The sequence below is a fragment of the Rhinoraja longicauda genome, chromosome 1 (genome assembly GCF_053455715.1).
Source record: "Rhinoraja longicauda isolate Sanriku21f chromosome 1, sRhiLon1.1, whole genome shotgun sequence".
NCBI classification, from domain to species: Eukaryota; Metazoa; Chordata; class Chondrichthyes; order Rajiformes; family Arhynchobatidae; genus Rhinoraja; species Rhinoraja longicauda.
The window spans coordinates 25,735,775-25,750,940 of NC_135953.1; the positions used below are offsets into that span (position 1 = coordinate 25,735,775).

A 15,166-nucleotide genomic window follows, 5' to 3' on the forward strand; every position below is an offset into this window, starting at 1 on the left:
GAGAATGTAAGCCTCCGTCACGGTTGAATTACTGTCACCATCATAGTTAATCCATTCTGTTCCAGGTCCATGTGTGAAAACCTTCAGCAGAGTTGACAGTCGTGATCTAGAGCCGCAAACGTAGTTAGTTGATTTACCTCTCCTTACCCTGAGAAGACTGTTGATACTAATTGTGAAGTAGCTACTGTGTGAGCTGTAATAAATGCAGTAACTTATCACAATTGTGCACCATACAATGACCCATTGGCGTAAGAGTTAGTTATCCACTAAAATAAAACTGCAGACCCACAAGGGGAAATATCTCATTCATTGACTTCTTTTGACAACTGTACAGTCTGTACAACTCTATCTGCATCTTGGCCCAATTTGTTCGAGCTCCACACTGCTTCTGCATTGTACTCTTAGGCTGTCAACATAGGCATAAATAAAATCACTTTGAAGAATGAAGACAACATTTTGGTGTTAGTGTCTGGACCCGTGCCCAATTTTGAGCAAATTTGTTTCAGCTCAGGATTATGTCAGTGAAAAGATTATTCAAGCAATGCAGTTGATGTAGGAGAATGCGTCAGTCTCTGAGCAAACGTTCACTTTGTACTAAACAAAATCTGACCATTATTAAGAAGGTGCCCATTACTCAGGTCCAATTGGGGTATGGTGTACCCACAGATTAAGATTTGGAAGTGTTCTGCTTAGAATCATGACTCATTTCACTTGGCCTTGCCAGTATCTTCGTCAATTTTCAGCACTAACGATCCATAATTAATATAACATTGCTTTCTCTTTCCTCCCCTCTACTTTGCACTTGGATAATAGCTCCTACCTCAGCCCCAAAGGACCTGACTGTTATTAGCAGAGAAGGAAAGCCTCGAGCCATCATCATTAGCTGGCAACCACCCTTGGAAGCCAATGGAAAAATTACAGGTAAATGCAAACTTCATTTCTAATAAATCTTTCACCTTGATACAATTCAGGTGCACAATCCAATTCCCATTACCCTAAAGTTATGTAAGGCAATTAGCAACTGAATCATACCTATTCCCATTTATTCTCATTGTTAATATTTTTTTAAATAATTTTAATTTAATAATTAAATAGGATTTTTATTAAATTAAAATTCTTTTTAAAAATATCATTTTCAGTATAGCTTGATTTTTCTTGTTGAAACTATCCCTGAAAACTCAAATGTTGCTTTCCTTACTGATAGGTCTTTTGCTTAGTGAATCAGAGCTGATTATCCCTGGAATTAAATAAATTAAAATTGATAAGTATTTAACTGTGTCAGCTCTCATGTAATAGTAAAATGCTGCTTCTTAATATATTTTCACAATTCACTGGTTCACTTTCCAAAGCTGTCGACATATGGGGGAGAGATATTTGTTTGGGTTTCTCTTTAATCCTGAAATAAGATCATTAAGATCATACGAGAAGCTCAAGGATCACCCCCAAATAGAGACCTAGGCCAAATAATGTGTTCAAGACAGGTTGGCCCTTGAGAACACTTGGAAGAGCACCAAATTGGACCGGCTAGATGGTTGACACAGCTCAATGCAGCTGGACGGGGACAAGAGGAGGTCCCAAACCAGAAACAGTAATCCAGATTTATCCCTGGACCTGGAAGGAGAATTCCTGCTTTCTTTGAATCAATGTAAAAGCCCTTTGTTCAAAGGATTATGTTAACCATTTTGCGATGGGATGCTGATCAAAGACGTACAGGTTTGTAGGTTAATTGGCTTTGGTAAAAAAAATTGAAATTGTCCCTAGTGTGTAGGATAGTACTAGTGTACGGGGATCACTAGTTGGCACAGACTCGATGGGCTGAAGGGTCCGTTTCCACGCTGTATCTCTAAAGTAAACCAAGTCATTGATTAGACTGCGATAGGAACCTAAATATTTCTGAGAAAGTTCCTTCAGCAAGTGCAGAACACCACGTGGTTGACTTAACACCAGTTGTTAATGGCTACCTGGAAAACTAAATATTGTTTGAGATGTTTTTCAGGTTGAGCATGGTCTAACAAAATTGAATATTCTTCCTTCTATTATTCAATCATAAGATGACTCCAGTGATGTCTAGCTTCTACCCATAGTCTGAGAGTGTGCCCAGCATAGGTTTTCCAGAATGATAACTGAAAATAAGGGGCAGTATAGACAATAGTTTGCTGCCTCCAGTTTAAAGTTCCACCAGACCTTACAGAATATAAGGGGAACCAAAGGATAGATGGAGAATAACTATTTTAGCTGCATTAAGAATTTAAGTACAGAGACCACTGTCTAAAAATAAGAGTCAGGCTTTTCTGAAGTGAAGGCACAAAGCATTTCCATTTTTCAGATCAGTAGCAGAAATTTGGAAGTCACCTCCACACACAGGAAAGAATGCTAGGTCAATTGTCAGAATTAAATCTGGCTTGATAATTTTTTTGCTGACCTTAGGAATTGAGATGGAAATCAAACACATGGAGTTAAGTCACAGGAGACACTAGAGAATACAGATGCTGGATCCTTGTGTTGAAGTGCTGGAGTATCTCAGTGGGTCAGGCAGCATCTCTGGAAGATATGGATAGGGGATGTTTTGGGTCGCGACCCTTCTTCAGACTTCAGGTGTTAGGAGGAAGAAATCTGGAAGAGAGCTGGTGGCACAACAAAGTCTGGCATGTGATGGGTGGGATACAGGTGGGGTGGGGGGGATGAATTTGATTGACAAATGGGTGGACGAAGGATAGAGAGGTGGATAAAGGACTGTCCAGTGACCATTTGTAACTTTGTCAGTGCTAGAAACGTGCCGACATGTGCGCCTAAGCAAGGTCTGTTGTATGATTTTATCGGATTGCATGCAAAACAAAGCATTTCACTGTACCTAGGTACATGTGACAATAAAGTATCATTGAATCATTGAGATGCCAAGGATACACAAGGGGTGACAAAAGATAATTAGCGAGACAAAAGGAAACGAGAAGGAAACAGAAAGGCAGAAAGCTGTCAGATAAGAAAAGAAGACGAGTGAAAAATAAAGCCAGAGGGAGGGATACAGGTAGAAAGGGATGGGAAGAGGTGGGAAAGTGGTCGGGATAGTGAGAGAAATGGGTGTGCACTGGGATGGTGGAAAGAGAGGGGAGGGGAAAAGTGGAGCACTACCTAAAATTGGAAAGTTCAATGTTCATTCCATGGGGTTGAAAGCTACCCTTACGGAATATGAAATGCTGTTCCTCCAGTTTGCATGTGGCCTCACTCTGGCAACAGAGGAGGCTCAGGACAGAAAGGCTGGTATGGGAAAGGGAATAGACAATAGACAATAGACGCAGGAGGAGGCCATTCAGCCCTTCGAGCCAGCACCGCCATTCAATGCGATCATGGCTGATCACTCTCAATCAGTACCCCGTTCCTGCCTTCTCCCCATACCCCCTCACTCCGCTATCCTTAAGAGCTCTATCCAGCTCTCTCTTGAAAGCATCCAACGAACTGGCCTCCACTGCCTTCTGAGGCAGAGAATTAAACACCTTCACCACTCTCTGACTGAAAAAGTTCTTCCTCATCTCCGTTCTAAATGGCCTACCCCTTATTCTTAAACTGTGGCCCCTTGTTCTGGACTCCCCCAACATTGGGAACATGTTTCTTGCCTCTAATGTGTCCAATCCCCTAATTATCTTATATGTTTCAATAAGATCCCCCCTCATCCTTCTAAATTCCAGTGTATACAAGCCTAATTGCTCCAGCCTTTCAACATACGACAGTCCCGCCATTCCGGGAATTAACCTAGTGAATCTACGCTGCACGCCCTAGGTGTAGTTTAATCTGTTAATATGGATGATCCAGCAGGCCTTGGTCCCACTGATGTAAAGGAGGCCACATGGGGAACACTGAATGCAATAGATGAGGTTAGGGGAGGAGCATGTGAACCGCTTCCTCACTTAGAAGAACTGCTGGGGTCCTTGGGTGAGGGAGGAGGTGTGCAATACAATACAATACAATTAAATATATCTTTATTGTCATTGTACCCAGGGGTACAACGAGATTGGGAATGCGCCTCCCATACGATGCAATAATTTAGGTAATTTAGACAGCAGCAACCCAACGAAACGAAACAGTTGTAACAGTTTTGGACAGGGTAAAGTGCAAGTTTAGGTACAAGTGTTACATCTTCTGTGGGTTTAAGGGAAGGTACTTGGGGTGGGGGTGGTTTGGAGGGGAAAGGATGAGTGAACCAAGGAGTTGCAGACGGAGTTGCCGGGCTTTGTCCTGCCCAAACCTCTTTTCCAGCTCTCTTCTCCCAATCAATCTGAAGATGGGTCCCAACTCGAACCATCACCAACCCACGTCCTCCAGAGATGCTGCCTAACCCATTGACTTACTCCAACACTTTGAGTTAAGTCACAGATCCAACTCATGGGCTAAATAACATTCTCCAATTACTTCTGAAGAAGGGTCTCGACCCGAAACGTCAGCCATTCCTTCTCTCCTGAGATGCTGCCTGACCTGCTGAGTTACTCCAGCATTTTGTGAATAAATATTCTCCAATTACAAGGTCTTCACTGCCCAGTTTGAATCACAGTTTTTTTTAAACATTTGCTTGAAGTTTGAAGTTATGCATTTTAATTTTCTGAAAGGGCAGAAGTCAGACACTATGGATGGCTAAAGGGTTTTAAGGGTTCAATATGAAAATCATTACAAATTAGCAGGCAGGTACAGAAACCAATTAAAAACACTAATGAAATTCTGTAGTTCACATGCAGCCTTGACAGAGTTCACCAGAATGATGTCAGTGTAACAAAAAAATCTTAAAACACGTTGAACAGGCTAGACTTTTATACCATTGAGTTAGAAGTTTAAAGGATAATGTGACTGATTTGTTTAACACGATTAAAGGAGCTGATAAGATGGAGAAATATCATTTCCTGTGATGAGGGAAATCAAGTAAAAGGATTATATTCTTTAAATGTGAGTTAGGCTGTTCAGAGGTGATGTCAGGAAGCAATCCCTCACACAGGAGACAGTGGAAATCTGAAATTAGAGTCATAGTCATAGAATCATACAGCATGGAAACAGGCCCTTCGGCCCAACTTGCCCATGCTGACCAAGATGCCCCATCGACACGAGTCCCACCTGCCTGCATTTGACCCATATCCCTCTAGACCTTTCCTATCCATGTACCTGTGCAAATGTCTTTTAAATGTTGTGTTAGTACCTGCCTCACATATCTCCTCTGGCAGCTTGTTCCATATACCCACCACCCAAACGGTCATAAAGGCTTGGTAAACTGACCATTTTAAGCCGAGAACTGAACAAATTGTCCGAGTAGTAATGGACATAACTGAAGAGATAGATAGTTTTTTTAGAATTTTAGCTTAGTTTAGTGTTACAGAGTAAAAACAGGCCCTTCGGACTACTGAGTCCATGCCGACCAACAATCACCCCGTACACTAGTTTTATCCTGTACACGAGGGACAATTTACAGACCTGCATGTCTTTGGAATGTGGGAGGGAATTGGAGCACCCGGAAAAAATCCTATGTAGTCACAGGGAGAACGTAAAAAAACTCTATACAGACAGCAACCTTAATCAGGTTTGATCTCGGGTCTCTGGTGCTGTAAGGCAGTGACTCTATCGCTGCCCCACCTTGCCGCCCAAGCAGATCATTTCTCCTTCATAGGCACTCCTTCAGGATTGAGGACTGTTTGCTTCCACTCCAGTTCAGTGGATTCTGAGCTGGCTGACGAGGCCACCATGCTACGAGTCATAGAGTCATAGAGTGATACAGTGCGGAAACAGGCCCTTCAGCCCAACTTGCCCACACCGGCCAACATGTCCCAGCTACACCAGTCCCACCTGCCTGTGCTTGGTCCATATCCCTCCGAACTTGTCCTATCCATGTACCTGTCTAACTATTTCTTAAATGTTGGGATAGTCCCAGCGTCAACTATTTCCTCTGGCAGCTCGTTCCATACACCCATCACCCATTGTGTGAAAAAGTTACCCCTCAGATTCCTATTAAATCTTTTCCCCTTCACCTTGAACCTATGTCCTCTGGTCCTCGATTCCCCTACTCTGGGCAAGAGATTCTGTGCATCTACCCGATCTATTCCTCTCATGATTTTATATATTCATTTGTAGTCTACTCGATGGCATACTAAGGAGAGATGCTTGGTCTTGAAATGCCCTCTATATTTCATTTCAGAAAAAACATATGTCAGAGAATCATTCTCATATTACAGCATTGATGTACATAGCAATCTTGGGGTAACAAAAAGCTTTTTTTGTGACAATAAACTAAACTGAAACTGAACTGAGCTGAAGTTGTTTAAGTCCATAACTCCTTGAAAATGGCCACACAAGTAGATTGAGTGGTAACAAAGGCAAGTGATATGCTTTCCTTCATTGTTTGGGGCATTGAGTAGTAGAATAGATAGGAATGTGCCCTTCGGCCCACAATTAAATTTAATTAAAGCTAATTAAAACTGATACCTCTACCTGTACATGATCATAACCCTTTAGTCTCTGCACTTCCATGTGTCTATCCAAAAGCCTCTCAAACTCCTCTCTCATTTCTGCCCCCACCACCACCCTTGGCAGTATGTTCCAGGCCCACACAACTCTGTGTAAAAAAAACTACTCCGCGCATCTCCATTAAACCTTCTCCCTCTCACCTTATAGCTGTGCCCTGCAGTGTTGGACATTTCCACCTCGGGGTAAAGGTTCTGACTCTCTACCCAATCTATGCCTATCATCATTTTATATACTTCTGTCAAGTCTCCCCTCAACCACCAACCTAAGAGTCAGGAAGTCATGCTGTAGCTTTATCGGACTCTGGTTAGGCCGCATTTGGAGTCTTGCCAACAGCTCTGGTCGCTCCATTACGGGAAAGGATGTGGAGGCTTTGGAAAGGGTGCAGAGGAGGGTTGCCAGAATGTTGCCTGGATTAGAGGGTGTTACCAACAGGGAGAGGTTGGACAGATTTGGATTGTTTTCTCTGGGAGGCCAGAGCCTCAGGCGAGACCTGATAAAAGTACATAATTTCCACTGATTATTCTATAACTGTATAGTCCACTGTATTGTCAAATCTCAATCAGGGTACAATCATTAATCCTCTGATGTGGCTCTCACTACACATCAACATGTAGTGCACTGGTTAACAGATTGAGTGCTATCAGCGAGAGATAAATAGTTCAATGATATTTGAAGGCTGTAAAATTGAACTGACAGTTACAAACTGCTGAGGTTTTATTCTCATGTTATGCAATGCCATTTGAAGTCTTTGTTTGACATTATTGTCTGTCTTTAAAATTTGCCTCTGGCTTTCTCTCCACTTACTGGGTAATGGCTTCAAGGATGAACTTCTTATACCTTGTCATGTAGCCATTATTCACATATGATCATAGGTGATAAGAGAGGCACATTATCACAGCTTTGTTTGGAGACTGTCAAACAATCCAGCCTTCACATGAAGTCGACAAAACAACACATTCCAATGGAAGTCACCGGATAATGACCTGAGCAGGATTTTATTCCTCTCCAGGCCAGGAGTGTAAAGGTCTCATGTAATACATCCATAAGATCAGTAATTCATCATAAACTAAACATATAATCTCCTATAATGATCAGAAACACTCCACTTCCACCAAACAAAGACTTGAATCAAAGATAGGCGCAAAATGCCAGAGTAACTCAGCGGGTCAGGCAGCATATCTTCAGTCTGAAGAAGGGTCTCGACCTGAAACGTCACCCATTCCTTCTCTCCAGAGATACTGCCTGTCCCGCTGAGTCACTTCAGCATTTTGTGTTTATCTTTGATTTAAACCAGCATCTGCAGTTCTTTCCTACACACAAATACTTGAATCATCCTGATATGTTGTTGTTAACTCCCAAATGCCTATTACTTTCCATTAATTTTCAATAAGGCCATTCTGGACCTCATTTATTAATTCTCCTTCACATTGAACCAGTCTACTCCTTTAATCCCCCTCTCGTCTGTAGCTACTATGTATGCTATTTGGTATTTCAGCTGTGCCTCTCTGTCTATCAGTCTATCATTGGGTGGTAAAACCTTCAGTTTTCTTGGCCTAGTGGCTGCGATTCCTTCCCCAAGCCCATGCATCTTGTTACTATCAGAGACACAACCAGAATTTAACCCACCTCCTCTTCCTTTCTTTAAGAAATTTTAGCTGTCATAGCAATTGAACAAATTGAATAGGCACAAGCAATTTTAAGGAGAATTCATAGAATGGCTCCATATTTATGTGCTTGCACTGAAGACAGCACTGAGAAGCCTCACTCAGTTGATTTCTGGGATAGAAGGGTGGGTGGAAGAAGAAAGATGGAACGGTTTGGGCATACGATCATGCAAAATTAAGAATAAGAAGAGAACTTATGACATTCTGAGGAAGTTTCACAATGTTGCTGCTGAGAAAATATTTTCCTGGTGGGACTATCTAAGGATGGAGGGAATAGTTTCAGAATAAGAGGTGGTATATTTCAGGCAGAGATGAGGAGGAATAGTCATGATGCAGCTCTATAGGACTGTGGTTAGCTGCATTTGGAGTATTGCATGCAGTTCTGGTCGCCCCATTACAGGAGGGATGTAGAAACTTTGGAAAGGGTGCAGAGTTGGTTTACCAGAATGATGCCTCGATTAGAGGATGTTAACTACAGGTGAAGGTTGGACATTCTTGGGTTGTTTTCTCTGTAATGCCGGAGGTTGCAGGTAGTCTTGAAAGAAGTATATAAAATTTTGCGAGGTAGAGATAGGGTAGACAGATGAATAATCACATAGTAGATGGAATAGCTTTAAGTTGAGAGGGGCAAAGTTTAAAGGATATGTGTTGGGCAAGTATTTTTACACTGAAGGTGGTGAGTGCCTGGAACAAGCTGCCTAAGGTGATGATTTAGGCAGGTACGTTAGTGGTACTTAAGAGACTTTTGGGTAGGCATGTGGACAGGCACAAAATGCAGGGATATGAATTATGTGCAAACAGATAAGAGTTGGTCTAGTCATCATGTTTGGCACAGACACTGTGAACTGAAGTACCTGTTCTTTTGCTGTGCCCTTTTGTGCTCCATGAATATCTTCTTTCAGAGGGATGTGAATCATTAGAATTCTCTATCCCAGGAAGCCATAGAGTTGGGCGATTGAATACATTCAATGCAGAGATTGACAGATATTTGAACATGGTGTCAAAGAGTGTAGTGAAAGAATGGGAGAGTGTTTTAAAGCCGAGATTAGATTAGCCATCAGGTTATTGATTGGTGGAGCAGGTCTATGGGTTGACTGCTCCAAATCTCTGCCTTTTATATTCTTGCAATTCAGCAACACGGAAGGGACAATGTATGGTGCGGTGATATTGTACCAAGTCTGACAATATAATCACTTCTTTCACAAGAAGGAAAGCAGTGGCTCCACTATGTTAACGCATTGTTGCAGCGCTGTCAGCAAATAATCCTAATTCCTCTTTCCTTTATCTTCAGGGTATTCATTGTTTTATACAGTGGAGAAGAATGCTGCGATCGATGAGTGGATAATGGAGTTAGTCAGTGGTGATAGACTGACCCACCAGATTCTGGATCTCAATTTGGACACTCTCTACTATTTCCGGATCCAAGGGAGAAACGCCAAGGGCCTGGGACCCCTGTCCGATCCAATTCCATTCAAGACACCCAAAGGTTGAGTCCCATCGCTTACAGTCAAAATGCATAATTCTGGGCCGCTGTGAAGTGATGTGAATGTTGTACTTTGAATCGAAAGAACTCCAGTTAGTGCATTGTATTTAGAATATTCTACACGGAGCGAGTTCTTCAGACAAAAGATAGACACAAAAAGCTGGAGTTACTCAGCGGGACAGGCAGCGTCTTTGGAGAGAAGGAATGGGTGACGTTTCGGGTCGAGACCCTTCTTCAGTCTGAGTCACTCCAGCTTTTTATGTCTATCTTTGGATTAAACCAGCATTTGCAGTTCCTTTCTACACAAGTTCTTCAGACAATAAATTTCAAAAGCATCCGTCAAAAGCATCTTAAAAAACCCAAAACAGAGAAGCTTCCAGTTGCTACTGACATAGAATTCCTAAAAAGAAACTCAGATTGGAAGGCAATGGACCTTCCTTTCACCATGACTTGTGACAGAAGGAACAATATATTTTGACACTTTCTTTTGCAAAATCATCCAAGCATTCTACTATTCATTTATTGCTCTTTATTTATCATACTCAGGTAGAAATGGCACCATATAAATTGATAAAAGAATTGATTGCTTTTGACTTTTCTGGGCACACAATTCATCCACTTTTTTATGCATATGTTTGGATAGTTAACCTCTGGATAAGCTAGAGAGGGTGCAGCAAAGATTCAGAGTCAGGCAATGGAGGGGGCAGAGGATAGACAGGTCAGCATGTGAATATGGTGAAACCATACGCAAACTGGAAGAACAGCACCTCATATTCCGCTTGGGTAGCCAACACCCAGTGGCACAAACACTGAATTCTCAATTTCAAGGCAACCCCCACTTTCCTTCCCATGTACCCAGTCCCCTACCAACCACCCCCTCTACGCACACCTTTCTTTCTGCTCCTCTGTGCCACAACAGACAATTCATTTCCTCTCCTCTATCTTCTACTTTCGCTCGTCCTACACCTCTCCATACGCTGGGTCTCCATTTCTTCCCCGCCCCCATTTTCTTTCGCTCACCATCTTTCCCTCCCTCCCTCTGGTTCTACATTTCACTTGCCATCTTCTTAGAGTCATAGAGTGATACAGTGTGGAAACAGCCCCTTCGGCCCAACTTGCCCACACCGGCCAACATGTCTCAGCTACACTAGTCCCACCTGCCTGTGCTTGGTCCATAATCCCTCCAAACCTGTCCTATCCTTGTACCTTTCTAACTGTTTCTTAAACGTTGGGATAGACCCTGCCCCAACTACCTCCTCTGGCAGCTTGTTCCATACACCCACCACCCTTTGCTTTTAAGATTCCGCCATCTGCACCCTTTTGTCTTCTCCACTAAACATTTTCAACCACTGTTACTATCTCCATTCATCTTTCCCTCAGCTGATTCATCTGTGAATCAACCTCTCCTCACCTGAATCCACCTAGCACTTACTTGCACTTGTCTCACTCATTCCCCTCACTTCTCTCTACAGCTATCTCCCCTGTACATCATCAGTCCGCAGAAGGAGCACAAAGTGTGGAAGTAACTCAGCAGGAGAGGCAGCATCTCTGGAGAACATGGATAGCTGGTGTTTCAGGTCTGGATCCTTCTCCAGACCCGATAGCTCACCTATCTGTGCTCCAACCTGAAATGTCACTGATCCCTGTTCTCCAGAGCTGCTGCCTGGCACGCTGAGTTACTCCAGCACTTTGTGTTCATTCTTCTAAACTAGCATCTGCAGTTCTTTGTTTCTACAGTCCGAAGAAAGGTCCTGACCTGAAACATTGTCTGCCCTATTCCCTCCACATGCTCCATGAACCACTGGGTTCCTCCAGCACTTTATTTTTAATCTTATGGACTGACTTTTAACTAGAGTGAATAAGTAGAGCAAGAGTCTCATCTCTTATTACTGCAAATATTCTAAGTGAATTTAGTTTGCGATAAAGTTCTCAAAGAGGTTGGCATAAACTACTTAAACTACATGATATCAATATTAAATGGATGGATTATATTTATTGCAGATACACCCTTCAAAAATAATTAAATTATAGGTGGTAAAGACAGACCCATCGTGATTAAAAGCAGTCTATATGTTGACAAGAAGCAATTACATGGAACTATATAACACAGTCATTTTGGTCATTTTAAGCCTGCTCATATCTTCATCTCACCCTATCAAGATATCCTTCATGTCCACACACTCCATTTACCCAGATGCTACATCTCAAAATAACATCTTCCACTTAAAAGCATTCAAATTAATGCAGAAAAAAACAAATCTGCAGAATGCATTAGTATTGACATGGGAATTTTTATTTTAAAATAATTTGTTTTATAGGTTGTTTTTATTTTATTTTGATTTGTGAACCAGGGTTTTATCCAGTAGTCCAGTTATTTTTATCCCACAGCTCGTTGTTACACCTTTTAAGTGAGCCAAGAGATAATCATTTTCTGTGACTGACTGCATTTTTTTCTCAAGAGTTAATTGGGAGTGCAAATGGAAAATTGCTCCTACTTCCTTCTAGTTAGTTACAAAGTTAAAGTTCTGCCAACTTTTGATTCACCTCAGGTTAGTTCCACATGGAGGCCTTTCCCCGAAGTTGTCACAATCTAATAATGTTGTCTTTTCTTACAGTTGAACACCCTGACAAAATGGCTAATGACCAAGGTATTTCTTATTTCCTGTCCATCTGCTATTCAGATTGACTCAGAACTGTGCAATAAAGAATGAATAACGTTGGTTACCATTGTTTAACACTGATACTTCAATACCATTAATAGAAAGGAAATGCCACTCTTGTGGTAATTAATGAAAAGGTACTGAGCTGAATCTTGGGCTTAATGAATAAGTAGTCTTCTTCAGCAGAACATTGTTCTGTCTTTCCAGTCAGATGCTTCAATGAATTGATTTCATTTCAAAGGATTGTTTTACAAAGGATTCAGGTTTATGAATAATCCTTGGATCACTCAGTGCATTCATTAGTCAAACGATGGATTTGCCTTATGGCTGTTGTGAAATCAATCCTTATTTCGTTTTACTTTCTCTCTGCAATCAAACATCTTCAATGTAGCATCTTTTAGGTATGAGGAAGTATCCACCATGCATTTAAAGGTGTCAATCATAAACACAATCCTGATTATCTTAAAGATCATCGCAACACGAGGGTGGCACGGTAGTGCAGAGGAAGAGTTGCTGCCTCACAGTGCCACATACCCGGGTTCGATCCTGACTACGGGTGCTGTCTGTACTGAGTTTGTACATTCTCCCTGTGACCTGCGTGGGTTTTCTCTGGGAGCTCCAGTTTCCTCCCACACTCCAAAGACGTGCAGGTGTGTAGGCTAATTGGCTTGGTATAATTGAAAATTGTCCCTAATGTGTGTCGGCCAGTGTAAATGTGTGGGGATCACAGGTCGGCATGGACTCGGTGGGCCGAACGGCCTATTTCCACGCTGTATCTCTAAACTAAATTAAACACATCGCTGTAACATAACTAACATTGCTTTAAACATTTTAATGGTGATTGGAAACGAGTAAGAATAAGAAATTTCCAAACATGTTCCTACTTGGTTCCTCAATGTTAAATCAAACAGCAAAACAAAGTCAGGCTACTTAGAAACATAGAAACATAGAAAATAGGAGCAGGAGTAGGCCATTCGGCCCTTTGAGCCAGCACCGCCATTCAATATGATCATGGCTGATCATCCAAAATCAGTATCCCCTTCCTGCTTTATCCCCATATCCCTTGATTCCCTTAGCATTAAGAGCTAAATCTAACTCTCTCTTGAATACATCCAGTGAATTGGCTTCCACTGCCTTCTGTGGCAGAGAATTCCACAGATTCACAACTCTCTGGGTGAAAAAGTTTTTCCGCATCTCAGTCCCAAATGGCCCACCACTTATTCTTAAACTGTGACCCCTGGTTCTGGACTCCCCCAACATCAGAAACGTTTTTCCTGCATCTACCCAGTCCAATCCTCTAAGCATTTTATATGTTTCTATATGATCCCCTCTCATCCTTTTAAATTCCAGCGAATACAAGCCCAGTCAACCCATTCTTTCATCATATGTCCCCATTCCTGCCATCCTGGGAATTAACCTGGTGAACCTACACTGCACTCTCTCAATAGCAACAATGTCCTTCCTCAGATTAGGAGACCAAAATTGCACACAATACTCCAGGTGTGGTCTCACCAGGGCCCTGTACAACTGCAGTAGGACCTCCTTGCTGCTAAGCTCAAATCCTCTCACAATGAAGGCCAACATGCCATTAGCTTTCTTCACTGCCTGCTGAACCTGCATACTTACTTTCAGTGACTGATGTACAAGCACACCCAGGTCACGTTGCACCTCCCCTTTTTCTAATCTGACACCATTCAGATAATAATCTGCCTTCCTGTTTTTGCCACCAAAGTGGATAACCTCCCATTTATCCACATTATACTGCATCTGCCATGCATCTGCTCAGTCACCCAACCTATCCAAGTCACCCTGCAGCCTCGTAGCATCCTACTCGCAGCTCACACTGCCACCCAGCTTTGTGTCGTCTGCAAACTTAGAGATGTCACATTTAATTCCCTTGTCTAAATCGTTAATATATATTGTAAACAACTGGGGTCCCCAGCACAATTTTGATATTTGTTTTCATTTCTGGTCACCCCATTACAGAAAGCATGTGGAGGCTTTGGAGAGGGTACAGAAGAGCTCTGCCACAGTGTTAAATGCATTAGAGGGTGTTAGCTAAAACGGGAAGTAGAACAAACCCAGGTTGTTCTTTCTGGAGTGTCGGAGGCAGAGGGGACATTTAAATATATACAACAAGCCCTTCAGCCCAAAATGTCTGTGTCAAACATGATGCCTAGGCTATTTTATCTACTTGCACATAATCCATATCCCTCCATTCCTTGCATATCCATATGTCTATCCAAACGTCTCATAAATGCCACTATCGTATCTGCTTCAACAACTATCCCAGCACATTCCACTCACTACAGTCTGTGTAAAAAAGTTGCTCTGCACATCTTGTATGTACTTCCTTTTTCTTTTTTGACCAAATTGACAACCTCTTTAGTCATTCAAGGTTTCATTATTTGCTGACCTCATCCCTCCCCTTTACAGGAATATCCCCAGTTCTGAATTTCAATCAACTGGTCTTTAAATGACTCCCATACGTCAGATGCGGATTTCCATATCTCTGTGTCTCCCTCTCCCCTGACTCAGTCTGAAGAAGGGTCTTCACCCGAAACGTCACCCTTTCCTTCCATCCAGAGATGCTGCCTGTCCCGCTGAGTTACTCCAACATTTTGTGTCTTTCTTCGGTGTTAACCCAATGACAAGCGCTTCCCTTCCAGAGTTCCTGCCAAATAAAGTTGTAGTTTGCCGGTTCAAAGTAAATGAACTTCCCGCAAGGCCCAGCCTTCTCCCTTGTCTCAAAACAATCTTAAAACATAACACTCCAGGGGAGGCCCACGTGGCCATTGGGAGAAGATACAAACTTCAGACAGGTTATGCTGGAATTCAGGATCAAACCTTGGTTGAAGGAACCG

General features: G+C 42.2%; 1 protein-coding gene across 1 annotated transcript in view; it reads left to right on the forward strand.

Annotated features, from left to right (window-relative positions):
• Positions 1-15,166, forward strand: part of dcc (DCC netrin 1 receptor) — a 1,038,091-nt gene that overhangs the window by 944,359 nt on the left and 78,566 nt on the right. Inside the window, exons 19-21 of the mRNA XM_078421445.1 lie at positions 814-921; positions 9,451-9,645; positions 12,258-12,290. Coding sequence (XP_078277571.1) covers positions 814-921; positions 9,451-9,645; positions 12,258-12,290 — 336 coding nt within the window. The remainder of the gene's footprint in view (positions 1-813; positions 922-9,450; positions 9,646-12,257; positions 12,291-15,166) is intronic.